At 38.4% G+C, this 19,855-nt stretch overlaps 1 protein-coding gene and 1 pseudogene across 1 annotated transcript; one reads left to right on the forward strand and one right to left on the reverse strand.

The window, feature by feature from the left end:
- Positions 1-18: 18 nt before the first annotated feature.
- Positions 19-2,113, reverse strand: LOC148735219 (uncharacterized; annotated as a pseudogene).
- A 14,541-nt stretch (positions 2,114-16,654) lies between these two features.
- LOC148735220 (uncharacterized) lies at positions 16,655-19,034 on the forward strand. Its single transcript, XM_088752904.1, has 5 exons — positions 16,655-16,715; positions 16,974-17,062; positions 17,274-17,499; positions 18,050-18,148; positions 18,777-19,034. Exons 1-5 carry the CDS (start codon positions 16,655-16,657, stop codon positions 18,854-18,856), a joined length of 555 nt encoding a protein of 184 aa, XP_088609030.1. The 3' UTR covers positions 18,857-19,034.
- The last annotated feature ends 821 nt before the right edge of the window (positions 19,035-19,855 follow it).

Below are 19,855 nucleotides of genomic sequence, written 5' to 3' on the forward strand. Positions count from 1 at the left end.
TTAAGATTTGTTAAGAATGACATTAGATTTTGTTAGACATTTAAGAATAAACACTAGCGAGAAAAATACACAACGTTTCGATGACTCCATGTCATCATTCTCAAGTGAGAAGAGAATAAAAATGAATAGTTAATTTATACCGTACGAAGGTGGCAAACGTAAAAAGTTTAAAATATTTAAAATATTTAAATAAATAATTGCGCGTGTTGAGTTCATAAATGTAAACTATTAAATAAATAGTTTCGCGCGTATGGAATCCGATTGTTTGTTCAAAGAGGGCTTCATCTTTTTTATGAAAAGCATTTCATGAACTAAACAGTCCAGTTTCCCGGTGCACTTTTTAAGTACGTTGAAATGCTTGGTCAGGTCGCCGATGGTTTGTAGGCCGTGGTCGTTCTTTAGATGTTTGCCGATGGCCGAATTACGGTGCTCATTATACGTTGATGTAAATGCCGGCTGGTGTACCCGACGTACTCTGCATCACACAGATCACATTTATAATTATATACAACGCATTGTTGGCTAACTATAGGAGGTTTAGGCTCACGTACTCTGAGATCTTCACAGATTTTGCGACTCTTGAACACGGGATGAAGGGTGTGATCGATTTTGTTGCTTAGATCTGATAATTGCCTTTTCACTGCGTCAGCTGACTTTTGATCTTTAAAAGGCAAAACCACTCGGTGAACAGCATTTTCGTTGACGGATAATTGAGCTTGCACTCCAGGGTTTTCCGACCTAACTGAGGTGACGAAGTGAGAGATGGTGGAATTGATGAGGTGGTCGGGATACTTGAGGTTTGTAAACATCGTCTTTAGATTATCACATTCAGATTTGAAGGACTCCCATGTGGACGAGAGGCGGAATGCACGATTCAACATGGTCTTAAGTAGTGATTTCTTGTACCTTTTATCGACGTGGCTCTGGTGATGAAGCAATAGGCCTGTGTTTGTTGGTTTCCGATAAACACTAGTTTCTAGTTTACAGCCTTTCTTGAGCACTTCCATACCGACAAAAGGTAACTTTTTTCCAGATGCTAGCTCCATGGTGAAGTGTATGGACGGATGGCAGTTATTTAGCGTTGATAATAAATCTTCTGCCGCTGGTACACTTGTGACAATAGCAAACGTGTCATTCACGTACCTTCTGTAAAATTCAGGGAGCTTTTTGTCTTTATCTAGTTTCTCTTCGATAGAACAGAGAAATGCGTTTGCCATAAGTGGGCCCAATGGAGAACCCATGGCCACACCATCGGTCTGCTCGTAAAGATTGCCATCAAATTGGAATAGTTGATTCATAGTTGCAACTTCTAGAAGTTGAACCAGTTCAGGCTTTGTAATGCTGAGGTCGTGTGTAGTATTAAACCAGTTGTCAGCGAACGCCTTCTCAGCGATGATTTCGATCGTTTCTTGAAGCGGCACATTAGTGAATAGTGACGTGACGTCATAAGATACCAGAATGTCATTCTCGTCGATGAGTAGGTTTTGAATCTCATCGGCGAAGGAGAAGGTATCTGATATTGTGTAGCGATTGCTTGACAGGGGCTTCAGTTTGTCATCAAGCCACTTGGCGAGGGCATAGTTGTAAGTGCCGGTGGCAGATAGGATAGGTCTCATCGATAGATTCTCTTTGTGTGTCTTAGGGAGTCCATAAAGATGGGCAAGGCGTGAGCCAGCCTGGCAAACACAGTCGGCAATCTGCTTTGGTAAGATCTTCAGTACAACAGATGCAAGGTGCTTTTCCTTCTCCAATAGAGGGTGGTAATGCTTTACTGGGCGGCCTCTCGTTTTTGGTCTCTGCAGGCTGACAGGTGTGAACTTCGATGTATCATTGATAGATGCCTGGCTCAGCAGGTTAATATAATCAGATTTGTTCATGATGACTACACCAGTACCTTTATCTGGCTTCGTGACGACGATGTTGTCAAGTCGTTTCAACTGCTTTATAGCCCTTTGAAGTGGTTTTGGCGGCTTCGGTGATTTGCACTCGATGTAATTAAGTGCAATAGAACGGAGGGTTGCGGCAGTTAACTCTTTCTTGTCATCAGCAAGTGTCCGCTCCAGTTTCCAGTAGAGTTTTTCAAAACTAGCTTTTATCTCGATGGCAAATATGCTTTGTGGAAGGGAGAACTTTAACTGACAGGTGTGAACTAGAAAAACTTGGTTGAGTAATTTGTATTTAAGGGGGCCCTCTGGTTGAAATTTGGTAAAATTGAAAAATTTTTCGCCCAAGTTTTTTTTTTGGAAAAATATTTACTTGACTCTATCTAGATTTTGAATATGTTGCTTGTTTTTACATAAATTACTTTGCAGAGTCAAAAAGTGGCCAAAAAATTAACCGTCAATTGACCTAATATTTAGCCAAATTTAACCGTCAACCGTCAACATTACCCCCCCCTTCCATTGAGACCCTCATGTCTCCCTTGATCTGAGAATGGCATTTTATACTGTGCACCATAATATATGGTTTTTCTTCTTGTTTGAGTAACAGTAAGCTAACCTGTAAATTCGGTTGCAGTAAATCAGCCGAGAGGTTTCTTAACTTTGTTGTTCCACAGGGAACTATTTAAGGCCCCCTTCATTCTCGTTATATCATAAAAATGATTTACTCGGTTGTCTACATCACTCACAACTATCTAGAATCAGCTAAATTCATTCGAAATGCTGCTAAATAAATTTACAATAAATTGTTTCATTGATAGTCTACTGTGTAGTTGTGAGGTTGACCACTGATGGAGGCAATAACTGGACAAGAATCTAACCATTATCTTGCAGATCCAATTTCGTTGAAAGCCTCGACCAGTCGTCTGTCTTTTCGAAAAAAAATTTAAATAAGATGGGGAATTATCTAAAAATCAACTGACTTTAATATCTATCCACCTAAACGACTGAGGCATAGATGGGGGAATTAAGAAAATTGTCTGAAACCACATCAACCATACCTAGTGTAATGTTCGCTCTGAGGAGGGCACAAAACATAATCATACCTAAGAACATAAAACGGTATTATTGCTATTATAATCACTTCTCGTGACTTTTGGGAGATAGGAACTAAATCAAATAACAAAACAGCCTGAACAATCAGGTGAGCGTGCAAGCGGCTAAAAATACATTTTTGCCCGCAAATACCCAATAAATTAAAAGTAATGTAAATAAATGGAATTTTTGTGAAAATTCTCACCGTCATTTGATTGAGGGTCTCAATGAGGTTAAGCGTCAACTGTCAAATGGCCAAAATATTAACCATTGACCGTCATAAACGCAATATTTTTACCGTCAACTGTCAAAACAAGCAAGCAAAATGTTAGCTGTCAAATGTCTTAGATATCTTTAATTAAGAACTAAACGATTGCCTTAATTGGGGTCAAGTTCTGTTGTGTATAAATAAAAGTTTTGATATCTCACAAAAATAAATTTATGTCCTTAATTTCTATTCGCAAGTAAAACTGGTTAGCGACAAAACTGACCTCCGGTGTAGAAACACTTCCGGTGTCGTAAAACGTATGTCATTTATTTATACTGAAGGTGTTAAAAATTACCGGTCCTTCACAAACGCGTCATTATGAAAAATTACAGCCAAATTCGCGCGTTTAATTCGTTTCATAAACGACATTCCAAAAAATTAACCGTCAATTGACCTAATATTTAGCCAAATTTAACCGTCAACCGTCAACATTACCCCCCCTTCCATTGAGACCCTCTTGATTGACTAACAGATTAGGGCCGTCAGCCACCATTTTCTGCTGTCGGTGGCGGCTGGCATTGCTGCTGGAATGCTTACATACATACATACATACACACTTTATTGCATAGCTCCCCCCTGGGGGCTCTTCCGCCATACATGAATATAAGATATTAAGTCGTAAAAACGTCATAATAAGATAACATGATATTAAAAAAAAAAAAAAAAAAAAAAAAAAAAATTAGCTTATATTTCAATGCTTCCCAACAAAACGTTCTCCGAAAAAACTTTTAAACCGCGGTTGATTTAAAACTATGTCCATACTCCAACCGTTGTTTTTCACTGAAAAAGTTGTTTTAAATGTTCTTTAAATTCAAACAATAGGTTCCACAGCCTTGTAACAGCTTGACAATTTTGAATGCTTTTTGCCTCGGGTCATGGATGGCTTTTTTATTTTACGCATTACTGATCCATCCAGGTTTACCAATATCTAAGAAAAACTTGGTTGAGTAATTTGTATTTAACATCAAAGTAGCTTTGCAATAAATTTTCCAATGTATCTTCCCAACTGTCAACAGTATTTTACTTGATCTCTGATCTGCCAGCTGAAATTTTGAATGATTGACATATGCAAAACGATATCAAACTGAAATTAGTCGCTGAAGTAGCAGCCCTCACGGGACCACTTTTTGTCTGCATAATGAAAAAAGCCGACAGAAGTGTAATCGTTTAATATGTACAAAACTTTGGGTTCATCTGAAGTGGCACCTTGAAGAAAACGATGACAAAGTTTTTGTTCCTCTTCATCGCACTTAAGGTATGTTCTTCGCGAGCTCTTAAAGGAAACGTCTCCAACAAAGTAGAGTTGTTAAAAGTAAGGCAAACATGGATGATGGTCAGTGAATGATCTTTAAACATTCTAAGAGGTTAGTCGATGCATTATTAAGTCTCAATACATTTTTAACAGGAATTTATCCTTGTTGCTGAAAGTCTCGTAAATCGTAAGGGCTCATTTGTTTCGCTTTTAATTTGTGAAAATTTTTATGTGTGTGCATTATCATATTAAGCTTATAACCAAAAGCATTTCTAAGACATGGAGCCTGTTTGGGGAAGAATTTCCTCGCCAATTTTAATCAATGCATGGACGTTGTCGTATCTATATAACACAATAATAAAAAGAACTCGTAAGATTCATCATGCTGTTATTAATCGAAAAAGAGAGATCATTCTAAAACGTTCTATCAGAGCTAAAAACAGGCCTAAGAAGTGAAAAACGAGTATTGAAAAATTTCCTCCATTTCCGTTGTTGACTTTTCGTTCAGTTATCATCCCTTCGTAGAAAATAGATTTCATTTAAGCGGAAAATAAAGAACAAAGAATGGTAGATTACGGAACCGTTTGACGAAGTCAGTAACGATCGTGAGCTTAATTCTTAGAATAAGGGAAGTCTTTAATTGTCTTAATCACTTGTTTCGTAATATCAACGCAGACTCTATACGTTAAACAGGAACGCGGCAAAATTTTGTAATCCTGTCCACCAGAAACTGTTTTTTTTTTTCTTTGTACTACGTGATAAAAATGAGGCCGGAGGAAAGCGGATTTTTTAATTTGCGGTAAAAGATGACCAGTGCTCTGTCTGTTCACAAGAGATATGGTTTTCTCAAATGAATTTGTGGACACATATTAATCAAACTCTTCCCTTGGAGCTGATAAATTCACGTACAAGGACACTTAATTTTACTAGAATAAGTCATCAGTAATTACCACTTGCGACATCTCATCTCATCTCATCTCATGTATAAAGACTCATGATTTTTTAGGGCTCGACAAGTTAGCAAGTTAGCATCTCTGGCATAATTTGTGGTGTTATCTCCAGAAATAGAGCCAAAGTTCCGGCTTTCACAAAGTAAAATCGGGCTAATTCGAATTTACCCCCCGCCCCCCTCCCCCACCATGCAATGATTACTTTAACTGCCATGGAATCATGTATCGCTGACATTAGTCAGTGGATGCAGACCGACAAGTTAAAGCTGAGTGCAGATAAGACAGAATGTCTTCTGATTGGAACGCGACAACAACTTCAGAAAGTCAGTAACATCAGTATCTTATCGGTTGGCGACTCCAAAACTGCTCCATCATTTGAAGTTCGAAACTTAGGAATCTGGTTTGATTCGAAGATGAGCATGCTTAGTCATATTAACAGAACTTACTCATCCGCATTCTATCATCTTTATAACATACGTAGAATTAGGAAATATCTCAGTCGTTCAGTTACCGAAACATTGGTTCATGCTTTTATAACCAGTAGAATAGATTATTGTAACAGTCTACTATATGGCCTCCCGAATTCACATATCATGAAACTCCAACGGATAAAGAATGCCGCAGCTCGGTTGGTCACTGGATCACCAAAATACTTCCATGTTACGCCATTACTTTTCCACCTTCGTTGGCTCCCGATTAGTTACCGTATAAAGTTTAAGATTCTCCTTTTGACATTTAGCTGTTTATATGGTCTGGCCCCTAACTATTTGACTGATTTAATTAGCATTAAAAAGCGATCCAGGAATTCTCTTAGGTCAAACGAGTCTTTATTACTCGAATTATTAAGCACCAGGACCCGTCCAACCCTTGGTGACCGTGCCTTCCAATCAGCTGCACCTCATCTTTGGAATGCATTACCTTCGACAATTCGTAACATAAAGACATTGGACACTTTCAAGACTGCTATCAAAACTAATTTTTTTAATCTAGCTTTCAAATACATTTTTATTTTTACTCATGTTTCTTATTCACTTAGCTAGGCTATTGTTCTCTTTGAGTGCAGAGACTCGTAGGTTCCAATAGGTTCTTATAACTTAGTTACTTTTGCCATAGTTTTATCTTATTGTGAAGCGCGACTGAATATATTCATATAGAGGTCTGCGCTATGTAAATGTAAATTATTATTATTATTATTAAAGTTCTTCAGCAATCATGCCTAGAACTTCTTGGACAGGCCACAACGATAAGAGACTGGAGGTTGTTTCATAGATGTCGACCACAAATAGATCAGTTTCTGATTTGAGAACACCGTTTATGTTTAAATCTTTTGATGCCATATTTAAAATTCAAGTTTGATTTTAAAGTGTCCTCCAGTAAGTTATTCCTTTTTCGCTATACACGCGAGCGGAATAGAAGAAGGAAATCGTTGTTTGTGACCGGCTTTTTTACTTTGTAACTATTCAACAAACATAGTTTTAGTGGACGACTTATCCAGCAGTAGTGAAAAGTGTTTTTTTTCCAGAACCCGAGCCGCAAAACATTGGAAGCACGTTTTTTCGTAAATTTAATCAGCAATTCTCCGAAATAATTACTTGGCCATAGTAAAAGATCTTCACCTGATTTAGCTTGTTCGAGCAGGATACCATTTGAAGGTAGCTTGACTCCAACTTCGACTGAGAAAGCCGAATGTCGAAATTCTATGAATAATAGATATTGTTTAAGAAAAAAAGCAGAATGTGCGTTACTATGTGAAAACAGGATTTTGCCTTCACAAATAAACGGATGGACGGGGAAATTTCAATAAACTTCCTCTGGGAAAAGGTTTTCCTGGGGCCGGGATCTATTACGGCTGTTGACTATCCTTGAGACAATGACTAACAACAGTAAGGTTGGTTCCAACGTAGATTTATTCTGCAAACGCTACTGAACTGACGTGGTCCTAATTTGGCCTGACCTGGCTTGACCAGAACTGGCTACCTGGCTGAGTTTCTCCTGGCCAGAGCTGGCTCGAACAATGAAAGCTTTTCAAAACAGCTCTATTTGAGCCTAATGTACAAAGGATTAGGTAATGCTATGAATTATCTAAAGAATCACGTAATCTACTACAACGATTGGCTAGGCAGGAATTAGTCACTTTCGAAAAGCTCTGGTGGATAACAACTACACAACATGACAGGTGACGGTTACAGTTTAACGCTAATTACATTTATGATCTAATAACAACTGTTTACGGTTGACTGAATAGGAACTGGTAGTATTTGCCTTTTGCTGAGCTTAGCAAGATCTCACAGTTTCTACGTTGAATTTTATATATTTTTGGCGCTATTTCGGGTCAAAGGTGCTTCCATCGAAATAGGTTTTAAGTCATGTACTAACTGCAAAAGGTAATTAATGGTCATGTTCAGACAAATGTTGTTGGAGAAAGGAAAGAGAAACTCATTCACACATGTGTGATTTGAGGAAATGAATGTAAGCCTTATGACTTGGTTTGATGATTTGTTACCAGTCTTGTTTAAGAGAAAACTACAAGAATTTGTCTTTACAAATAGACCATATTGCTGTTTAACTGAACAAGTATACAATCGCTCTACTTATAGCTTAAATTGGACATCCGTATCAAGGGAAACCAGTTGAATAGTTTTTAGTCATAGCAAAATACCACTTTTCTTTTTCAGCTGGTTCCTTTATAATAAAGAGAGGCGAATTTCTTGAAATTAACACAACTGCTCCGTCCATTAACTGCAGTTCGGGTGCTAATTACAACTCAACACTTCAGGAAAGAAGCTCTCCGGCACATGGCAGCCATCTTGTTGCTCACATAGAGTTCAGTGGTAACATTGAGTTCTGGAGCGGGTCAACAGTTCAAGTGTTTGGGAAGTATGCTCTGAGTTTAAAGAGTCAGAGTGGAAACATCTCGATACACACTGATGTGAGCATGACTTGTGGGGAGAGAGTGTTTGATACAACATGTCTTGGTGGATTTACACAGAATTCTACTGGAGAGGTGGTCAGAGGGTCAAAATTTTACCCAGGTGAGACGCGCTTTGAATGAATTAAGTTTTTGCTCTGAGAATAGACAAAGCCGGAAAAGTCTAGTTCTCTGTCGAAATTATTAAGTCGACCTTTGCATTTAAACCTTTTGATACAGATGCCCAAAGAACTTTATCCAATGACAAATCTAAATTTGAAAATCATCAATTTTGAAGGCTGTCAACAACTCGATTTGAGCACTAATGGGACAGTTTATGCGTCATCTACTCGCCAATTGGACTAATTGGACAACGCGCTTTGTTATATGCCTAAACTTTCACTCAACAAAACGAGCACTGTTAAGGAACAAAACCTGTCGGGACAATTTGTTCGTAGGTACAAAACTGTTTCACTTCTCCAAATTTTTCTATCTGATTGAAAAAATTCCTCCCCTTTCTTTGCAATGTTTTTCCATCTTTCTCACTTAACAATTCCAAGATGTGTTTTCCGAGGAAAAGTAATGCGTGAAACAGCATGGAAAAGATGAAAAGAAGAGCACATTAAGTATAGTTTTCGAAAGTAGATATCTCTTATAATTTCAAACGTCACCCGAGAAACTTCACCACGGATATATTCATTAAATCACTCCGCACACTTTCAAATTCACTTTAGCTCAAGCATTTGCGCTAGATGCTCTTCCTCCGCCAAGCAGAGAAAATTTCAATTTAATCTCTATCTCTTAAACTGAGTAAAACAACAAGTAGTGGATCCAAAGTGGAAAAAGGACACACATTCAATGAAGGGACGAAACCAAAACGCTTTTGTTATTCAAGCAACATTGACAACGTCATTATTTAAAAGTTGATAGATGACTCAGGGCGGTCTAAATTTCAAACTAAAAAACTCTGCATCTTTATATATAAGCGAACTTCGAATAATCTGTGGATATATGCACACAGTGCCTTCCATACATTTGTATCTCGGGTATTTTTCGGCTATGATTGGACCAATTACCACATACTAGGAAAAATTGCAGAATTCTGATTGGCTGAGACAAAGTGCATCCTCTCTTAATCGCGCGGGCAACCTTGATAATCAATAATTGATAGTTCCTCTGCAACGAAAGGCACTAGGAGACTTTTACAACAGGCGATTTTTGCTGGAAAGGTTTTTGTGATAACGGCTGCTTGATCAAGTTGAAGGCAACGAATAATTCATTGGGAAACAATTAGAAAGAAAACATAATTTTTGTAAGAATACAAATAATAAATAGATCTATTAAATAACTAAAAACAGTATCGAAGATCATAGACAAGAGCTATCAACAAAAATTTACAATATTAACAATATTAACAATAACAATATTTACAATCACTACCGCTAAGCCATGTGGGCTTTAAGAGAACGCTTGAATGAAACAATATCTTGAGATTCTCTGAGTTTAGGGGGTAGTGCATTCCAAAGTTTACTAGCTAAAAATGAAAATGACCGATGTAAAAACTCAGGATTAAAAGGAAGTAAATCTAGCCTTGTACTGAGCCCACGTAAACTATACGGTACATTTCTAAAATTAAAAAAATCACTTATGTAAGGTGCCCCCTTATCATACAAGCACTTATATAACATAACCAACGATTGGAATTGTCTACGATTCTCCAAGGACTTAATGTTGGCCAACTTGAGGAGGAAGTCGTATGACACAGACTTCGAGAAGCCTAATATAGTTCTTAATATAAAGTAATTAGTTCTCTCTATTGTAGTAGTCTCCGCGTTACCTACTCCCAGTAAAAGGGGGCTACAGTACTCAAGATGAGGGAGAACATAGGCCTTGTATAAACGAACTAACACGTCCTTAGAAATAAATTTGCGTATTCTCCGCAAAGCCGAAGCCTTTGCGCATCCCTTATCCAGCTGTTGCTTTATGTGCGCTTTAAATGTTAATTTGCTATCTAGAACCACCACTAGGATTTTGAGTGTATCATTTGAATGGACATTAGAATCATTAAGATGGAAATCATACTGGTATGAAGACGGGCCAATAGCGATAGCTTGCGTTTCGGTGGCATTAATCTGTAAAAAATTCATTGAGAACCATCTCGATAGAACGCTCAGATCAGAGTTAATTCTATACTGCAAGACTGTTGGTGAGACATCAGAAGCGTAATGAGTAGTGTCGTCAGCGTATAGTCTCGAGGACGTATTAGTAATAAAATAATTAAGATCATTAACATACAAATCAAATAAGAGTGGACCCAACAGGGACCCCTGTGGTACACCAGTTTTAACGGTTCTCCACGAAGAATATACACCATCAAGTTTGACCCTCTGTCTCCGTCCAATAAGGTAAGCGGTCATAATTTCCAGCGCATCATGCGTAAAACCAGATGCCTTTAATTTAGCAAGGAGAAGCGGGTGACAAACAGAGTCAAAAGCTTTACTTAAGTCGATAGCCACCGCTGCAACAGCTTCTCTTCTGTTAAGACAGGCTCTCCAATCTTCAGTCAATTTCAATAAGGCCGTGCAACACGAGTGACCCTTGAGAAAGCCAGACAGATTCGGTGAGAGCCGCCAATAAAAGGCTTCATAGATTTGATCGAACAACACCTTCTCATATAATTTCGATAAGGAAGTCAGAACAGAAACTGGACGATAGCAGTTCTTTTCCGTCGTACTTTCCTTCTTAAAAACAGGAACAACGTCACTGCTTTTCCAAACTATTGGCCATTGACGATTGGTAATAAAATAATTGATTAAACGGGTAACCGGCTCGGCAATAACAGGTGAGGATAAACGAAGTAGCTTCTGAGATATTTTATCGCAACCAACAGCCTTGCGAGGGTCAAGAGTATCCAAAAGTTTCCTTATGTTATCAACATCAACTGGGACGAGGTCAAAAACATCATCACAAGTTTTCTCAGCAATGACTTTAACACTAGGATGATCAACAAACTCAACCATTTCCTTACTGTCACCATCGTTTGATGAAGTTCATTTTAGGACAAAAACAACGAAAGGTAAACCTAGTTCGGTGATTAAAACCACTGCCTGCTACAATATTACTGTATTTTACTGTTGATAAGATTTCAACTTCCCTGCACTCTTACTTAATTTTCTTCGGTTGACGGTATGTTGTTTTAAAAATGAGTTCTAGTCAAACATATTTAATGAAATTCAGAGGGGTGTTTTGATCGTTAATCGCTGATACCACACTGTGTATCTATAAACACTTGGGGCTTTGTGTGAGAAGGAACCGGTCGAGATGACAATTGCCTTGAATAGAGGTCAGGATTTAAAATGACTTATAAGTATTTTTTAAGACGCTGAAAGATTGAATCGTATTTGTTTTCTCTTCCTTACTATTTTAATCGCTATAGATTGTTTGATTAATTACAGAAATTACCTTGAAACTGGCATAAAACGAATTGCATGCAGAGAAAAGATGTGAACTCTGCAAAAGCAGTGCGTGTCGTTCTTCTTATAAGGATATCTGCTGCTCGTTCAAAACTACAGTAAGAGTGCACCGTGACTTCGACAAACGATCCAGAAAACGGGAAACAGTAGTTATACCTCTTCTTGCTTGTTTAAGGTGGATTGAGAGCCATTCCACTTGTCTCGATTTTCCGGGCAGACGACGACGTTGACCTAATTCTTAGCCAAACAACATTATTCTCTCCTCCTGTTAACATACATACCATGACAATTTGTCCCTCGCCCCAGTGCAAAGCTTGGTTTGGGGTAGACGAGAGGCTCTAAGTTCGAGGCGCCGAGTTCCTTTTGATGTATCAAACCATGCTCAATAATATATCGCCATATTAAGCATTGATTGGCTTTGGACTTCAATAAGAAGTAGTCATTCACTTCTTAAATTTATCATCTTAGAAGGAAATAGTAAGGAGATAGGCAAAACATGGGTTTGTTTACTTGTTAAATCTAGATGTCAGTCTTTTTTCCAACGGGCGTGAACATTCTGGTCTGACCAGACAACAGGCTTATGTTAAATTTGTCATTACGCATCAGCTACGCTCTATGATATTTCGCCATATAATGCATTGATGGCTTTGGACCCGACCATATTTGAGGGGGATAGATCACTGCTCACTTGGCTACCTTCTTGAGAAAGAATTCTAAATAACTAACTAGATGAGTGAATTTTTCAAAGCCACTGTTTCCAAAATGCAAGTACCGTATTTGACTGATGTAGGTATACCGACTCGCACTCGAGCCTGCTGTATCAGCTGGTGCAATGATTACTCGAAGAGTTTCTTGAGTTCTGAGATACGCAGAAATGGTTTCGTTTCCAGGCGTGAGTTTTTTTTTTTTTTTTTTTACCACTTCCGGGAAAAGACGAGTGTGAATAATTTGAACGTGTGCTACCTGGGTCGTAGACTTACTACCGGCACGAGTAACTTAACAAGGCACAGTAGCCTCTGGGGAAGAAACAGTACGGATATAAAGCTGTTGAACGTTGGCTAGTACAAACATTTCAGCGAAAGTCGTGGTTTTCTAGGTTGGACCCTTATAAAACTTCTTTTAAATAAACAAATATTTAAACACTACACTTATCTCTGTTGCACATCTGCAGTGATGCATGATGGGCTATTCCCTTTGCAGATCTTTCGCTCTTTGTTGTCCTAAAATAGGCTTCATCCACCCAAGTACCATGAAACATTTAAGAATTGTTTCATGCTTAGCGTTCGTCCATAGAGTTATGGTGCACGCGGGGAGTTTCGCGAACCGGGAAATTTCGTGATAACCATAGGAAGGTGTAAGAATAGGCGTTGAACGAATCCCTAGCAGCCCCTGGATAATTATTTTGTATGGCACATAGTTAAATCAAGGGCTACTCTTGACCTATTTTTAATCTAGTTGGAAGTAGGTCGGATAAATTCAATTAGATTGTGTAAATAAATGGTCAAGAATTGCTCAAATTGCAATCAACATGTGTTTTGATGTTATTTTTCAAGATTTGGTTTTTGTCAATCCAGGTTTTTTCATTTTGTAACGCGACGCTCCGAGAAGCGTCTGAAGTTTTGAGCCTCAAAAGCCACATTTTGGTGGAATTCAGCTGTTATCGAGTTTCTCGAAAATAAATCTATATTCAGCCAAACGAAGTATGCAGTGGTTTGTTTCACTCTTAGGCCAACGCAACTCGAGAATATGAGTCGAATCGATGTTTTTGTCTGTTGCCACCATATTTTGAAAATGTTCGATTTTTGGGCACATTTGCACTTAATTAACTCGACCGTTCGCTTCTAGCCTGCAGTGCCGGCGTATTTTGGGCGCACGAGTGCACATTTTCGTATTAGGCCGCCATCTTAGATTTGGTAGCTGTGGAGGATTGGGGCGAGGAAATATTTGCCGAGGGAGTAAGTGTTAAGTGGAAAAATGGGCAACAGGGGAGAGGAAGGGGAAGGTTTTCCTTCCCCTCCCTCTCCCCCGAATTCACTGGAAAACTTATGCGTATCAGCGGATATAAAAGCGCGAAAGAAGTACTGACTACTGGACCAACATCTTTTAACAGCAGGCAAAAAGACGAACCGTATATATGGAATTCGAAAGTTATATTTTACAAAAGCAAACAAAACTTTCCTTTTTTCGGCAATCAGAGGAAGGAAAATGGCGAAGGGTACAAAGGAGAATGAAAAGTATTTTTAGGAATTTACCTTTTCTTTTATTGAGTCTCGCCTTTTTACGCCTTCGTGTTATTTTGATAAATTTATAGTTTTGATCACTTATTCTTTTAAGTGTCTGCTTGAACTTGGCTCAGTTCGCGGATTTCCTTCTTGTCGTGCTCGACATTTTAATCGCTTGTTATGGTCGAGAATAATTAGTTTCATAGGTGGTCATGTTTGGGTTGGTAAAACTGACCTTGAGTTTTACCCAAACTGAAGATCCTGTTTATGCGCGTGATTCTCGTGCGCAGCTCAATCATTGGCGTTTAATTGGTTCTTTGGTGCTCGCCAAGTGCTTCCGAGCGAGCCACCCGATTTCCCCCCTAGCAAAACAACGAATGCACTATGGAAACTCCCACGGTCAGCTAACCCAAACATGTCAGTGATTTTTGCATTAAATACGCGGGCACTCCTTGCTAAAAAAAGAAAAGAGAAATAGCTGCGGTAGTAGAAGGTAGTATCAACAATAGAAGAGTAGAGAGTAAAGAAGAAAATTGCAGAGTCTTGATACCTCTTGTTAATTCGCCATGCGAGTGGTAAAAACCCCCAATATTAAGAAGTCAATGTTTGAATAAACGGTTGTAGGCACTCAGACCATTTTATCTTTTAATTCAATTCTTTGTCAATATATTTATAGCTTTAAATTTATTTTTGTTAATAGTTGCACTCTTACACATTATAGCTGTTCGTTTATGTTATTTTTGTTATATTTTTAATAATGGTAGTTTTAAGGTTTGAACAATTCATTATTTACGAGGGCCACTGGTTTATCACCTGGTATATAGTTGTGTGTTTTTTTCATGGGTGTATAAAGTTTATAATAATTGCTATTGTCATAACTATTTTCATCATTCACGTATGAACGGATATATTTCCCTTTACCTTTTTATGTGTCTACAAGTTTTCCTGGTTGCTTTTTCAAACTGGGAAATTTCGTGATAACCATAGGAGGGTCTAAGAATAGGCGTGATCTTTTGCCTATACTCCCACATTAGGAGTTATTTATGTTCACATTTTGCGAGTGATGATGATTTACTTCTTTTCAAATGAAGTTTTAATTGGTGGTTTACTAATTGCTAGGACTTGGACCTGGGGGATTAAAAATAATTAACACGAACGTCCCACTAGATAAGAAATGTACACCAGGCGCAAGTCATGGAGGAAACGGAGGAAGAACAGTGGTTAGCAACCGCTTCTTTAGTTTGCCTAAACCGTATGACAAAAACAACACAGCCTCTCTGTTAGGAGGAAGTGGAGGTGAGATAATTATTGTTTTCATTTGAAGGCAATTGTTCAAATAAAGAAAAATACTTAAATAACGACAGCACGTCCATGTAGCCTATAAATTGCCGCAGATATCACTATTTCTTGTATCTATTACATAATAGTCGAGATATTTACTCGGCTTGTCACATAGATTTCCATGCGGCAAGCTCGGAAACAGAAGCGAGTATCTCGATCACTGAACTGAATCAAACCAAAGAAATGTTTCAGTCCTGTTAAGAAGCCGAAGATGCTTGACTGCCTGATACATCCCGGCCAAAAAGCGCTGCAATGTTTTTATCTGACGGTGGATTAATTTCTTTATTTTTTTATTCAGGTGCATGCGTGGAAAATCCAGGAAGCGTTTCTGGTGGAGGAGCTATGGAACTTGTGGCTGAGAATGGAGCGATAATCATAGGTAAAGGTCGAGCAAAGTCCTTTAATCGATCCATGGCCGATCGTGTTAACTTAATTCAATTTTTACAAAAATTGTTACGATCTAACAATAGTAAGACCATGTCCAAAAGTGTCATCAAGATAAGTTGAATTTGTTATCCGCGACTCAATCGATGTGATTAACTTGACACCTACGTGGTAAAGTTATTCTTTTTGTAAAGAATTTATCCACTGATACCCAGACAAAGTGCTCGGTTATTTCGAAAGAACTAGACGACGTAATTTTTTTTATTAAGTAGCTGACTCGACATCGACAGCAAAATCTCGTAAAATTTTGATCAGGCCAACCATCCAATCCACAACAACACCATCCGTAAATACATTATTTGTTTGCCCTTTAAACTGTCCCGTCAAAGTTAAATGTTGGAGAAAAGTTTACTTTACCGAAGTTTCGTCTTCGTAAATTTAATCAGTGCAATGAGATGGACAGTCATCATATTCCTTTTTCATTATTATTTCATTATTTCATAAACAGTGCAGCCCTCATGGGAAAAGTGTAATCGTTGGAAGAAAAAAGCGCTTTACACGAAGCCCAAATGATCACGGCTGCATAGTACTCAGTGCACTTAAAATTCATGATAGCATCGTGTTCAACAAATGTCAAACTCGAGATTTACAAAAATCTTATTTTTACGTTAAAAATGTTCAGGCTGTAGACTTTCTTTCTATATGTATGTTGAAGTTTAAGAATTAGGGAACAATTCATCTTCCTAGTAACGGAAACTAATACACGCTATGCATAATGATAATTTGCTTAAGAAGCCTAGTAACAAGTTTGCACGAAAGCGAGGTCCGTCGGACCACTGTGTTTTTCTTCTTTCGGAGGCTTTTACCTTGATTAACACAAAATGAGCTCGGTTTCAAACAATCTAAAGCTTTCAGAAGCAGATATTCCTGGTTCATCACTAAGTGGGAGAGCTCCAGCTAATTTAAAAGTGCAAGAACTAAAATTCTGGTTAAAATGCAGAGGAATTTGGGTCCTTTGGAAAGTTAAAGAATGAAACTTTGTCTCCTCTTCCATTCCGATAACCCTTGAAGGTACACTGAGGAACAAAACAGTTCAAAGGCATCGATCGGAAGCCACGATTCCTCTTCCTTGATACGGAAATTAATGGTTATTCATTGTTTAAGCGGTGTTAACCGAAAGTGACATTGATTCAATTCTAGGTGCTCCCATTATAGCTGAAGCCCAAAGTGACACCGCAGGAGCGTGTTCTGGGGGCTCAGGAGGACTTATTCGCCTTAAGGCATCTAAGGTCAGTAACCTGAATTAATATAATCAGGTGTGGTTACTGTCAAAGGACCTCTGATATATAAATCGATGATAGAGTTCAGTTTTGTATAAAATAATAATTATTAGATACATAAGGTAAATGTGATTTCAATAGCAATTCGAATTCTACCCATTTTAAATTTATTGTAGTTAGTGTTGAAACTCAACAAAAACTCTGCTATGATTAATCAAAGGTAATTATACATCAAAACGGAAAACTAATTGTGGATGGAGGGAGCGGACAAGATCTTAACGGAGACAGTCCTGACTACCCTTTGGGTGGCGGAGCAGGAGGAGTCATTCAGATAATAGCACCTGAAGGAGAGATTGCTGCTGGGACTTTATCGTTGAAACATGGTGAAAGTAATGATGTAGTTGCTTGTGATATTGAAGCTGAGGATGGCTATTTTATACTCAAAGGTAACTCAAGAAACACTTAAAGACCCTATTTTAAAATATCTGAGATAGTATCAAAGTTGCCAAAGTTGGTTAAGTTGTGTTACACTTGTTGACTATGCAACAGTTGATTACTTAACCCGAAGTTGCAGGATAAAAAAGAACGTTTGTTTCATAATGCGCATTTTAAGACCGATTCTAGAAATACATTTCCGAGTGAATATTCCCTGTGCCGATATTCAAAAAGGTATAACCCCCTTTTTCTCTAACATGTTTGATACCTGTACAAGTCTGTATAAAACAAATGGTCTAACATCGTTAAAGAACTTAGATTATGATCCGAATATGACGCGCTACTTTTCATCACGAACGCTGAAAAATGATACCCGATATAAATCCTGTGTAGTCAGAAATAAAATAGAGCTCACGGGGTATAAATCCGAAGAATTAAAAATTTAACCACAAGACGGTAAACATCGAAAGGATCTGTGGATCGAACATTTGTGTACTTAGAAACTATTTGCATTAACAGCTTGAAGAAGCAACATAACGGGTAGCTTCTGTTTTCTTATAGAAAATGAAATTGCAGGAACATATAATAATACAAAACTTTACAAATGGCCATCAAGACCCGATTACAGCCCCACCAGCGCTTCTTCAAAGGATCCAACAGGTTTGTTTGTGTATGAGCAGCGTTTGTGTGCCAAGTAAGAAGTGTGCTCAACAAAACTTTTTAATCTTAGAAAATTATGGGCTTTCCAAATTATAGCCTGCGATCAGCCTTTTATCGCTGATAATTTGGATATATCAACAAAGTTGAAATGGTAAATTGGCCACCGTAATGACTACAAAAGCTGACGTTTCGAGCGTTAGCCCTTCGTTACTCCCACCGACGCAGCCCCAAACAGTTTCTTTCGAAACTATCAGCCTTTATTCTTTTATCGCTGAGGCATGAGCGTTTCTCCGCTTGCGAGCAAGTCTAAGGCCTTGAGTAAGGCGGGCCGGTGAGAGGCCTACATGGGATCTGGCACAACTAAAACAATATTTACCTGTAGTATTCATCGCGATTTGACATTTCAAATAATTTATTATGGGTCGATACATGGCTTGAATGATCCATCAGTTGCAATTTTTAAACGGAAAGAGCATTAACAAACTCGAGAATGTGAGCAAGATGCATTTGCAGTTTTTTGCGGCATAATCTCTGGCTTTAAGGCCTTATTATCAGAGGAATGTTCCTGCTCTTCGTTATAAGAAATCTTTATTGACTAACAAACGTTTTGAAATATTTTTCATCACAGATGCCTCGACTAAGGCTAGCACACCGTCACCAACAAGCCAAACTGGTACCCCTTTTAAAGGTAATCATATCAAAATATGACGGGCTAAACTTTGCGTTCTCCCGCCCTTTTTTTACAACGAATAAATACTTCCATTTAAGGTAATTTTAGAAGATGCAGTGGCCTTATGGTCAATGCACTGGACTCCGGGTCCAGAGTCCGGGTTCGACAGCTGACCCGGTCAATGTGTTCTGTTTTTTCATAGAGCCTCTCTCCACTCAGGAAAATAAATGGGTACCGGCGAATGTCAGGGTAGCCTGATGAAATGCTGGGGGGGGGGGGGGTGACCTTGCAATGGACCAGCATCCCATCCAGGGGAGAGTGGTAATACTGTTAGTCGCTTCATACCACAGGGAAACCGGGATATGTTCCGGCTGAGGAGGGGAAGGGGAGGCAATATGCTTGATTACAGACTTTACCCTTGGGGATAATCCTAAGAACTGAAATTTGTCGAACGATTTCTTTTAAACATTTTATACCAATCTCTGTTTCGAGAACTACTGTAGAAAAAGATAGATCACCCTACTTGCCAAAGAAATATGATTGCCAATCTTATTCCATCCATGCCTGTACTTATCCCGTGCGTTTCATCGGTTCACGATACATCTTACGGTAGATGGAGGTAAGGGTTAAAAAAAATAACTTGAAAAAATACTTGATAGGAAGAAAGTCTCTTGCGTATGGAGTTAATTTTTCTAATTATCCAACTTGTACACTAAGATTATGACAAAAAGGTCACCTTGTTCATTCCAAAGAAAAAGACCAGCGCACCTCTTTTACCACCTCCATTGATTGAAAAAAAAAACCAATACCATGTTCTCGTAATGCGCACGCACTTATTCGCCTAATTACGTGATGTCATAAGAGTTAAGAATGTATAGCGCAATATACTGAAGAGCCACCTTAACCCAGAGCTGTTTAGATTCAACCTATTTCAGTTAGGTATGTACATATGTATGTAACGATGAGCCGACAGTCTGCCTTTACCTCAGACACTAGCAAATTACACTCCAAGAGAACTAATTTTGACGCCAAACCAA

Source organism: Stylophora pistillata, chromosome 3, assembly GCF_964205215.1.
Source record: "Stylophora pistillata chromosome 3, jaStyPist1.2, whole genome shotgun sequence".
NCBI classification, from domain to species: Eukaryota; Metazoa; Cnidaria; class Anthozoa; order Scleractinia; family Pocilloporidae; genus Stylophora; species Stylophora pistillata.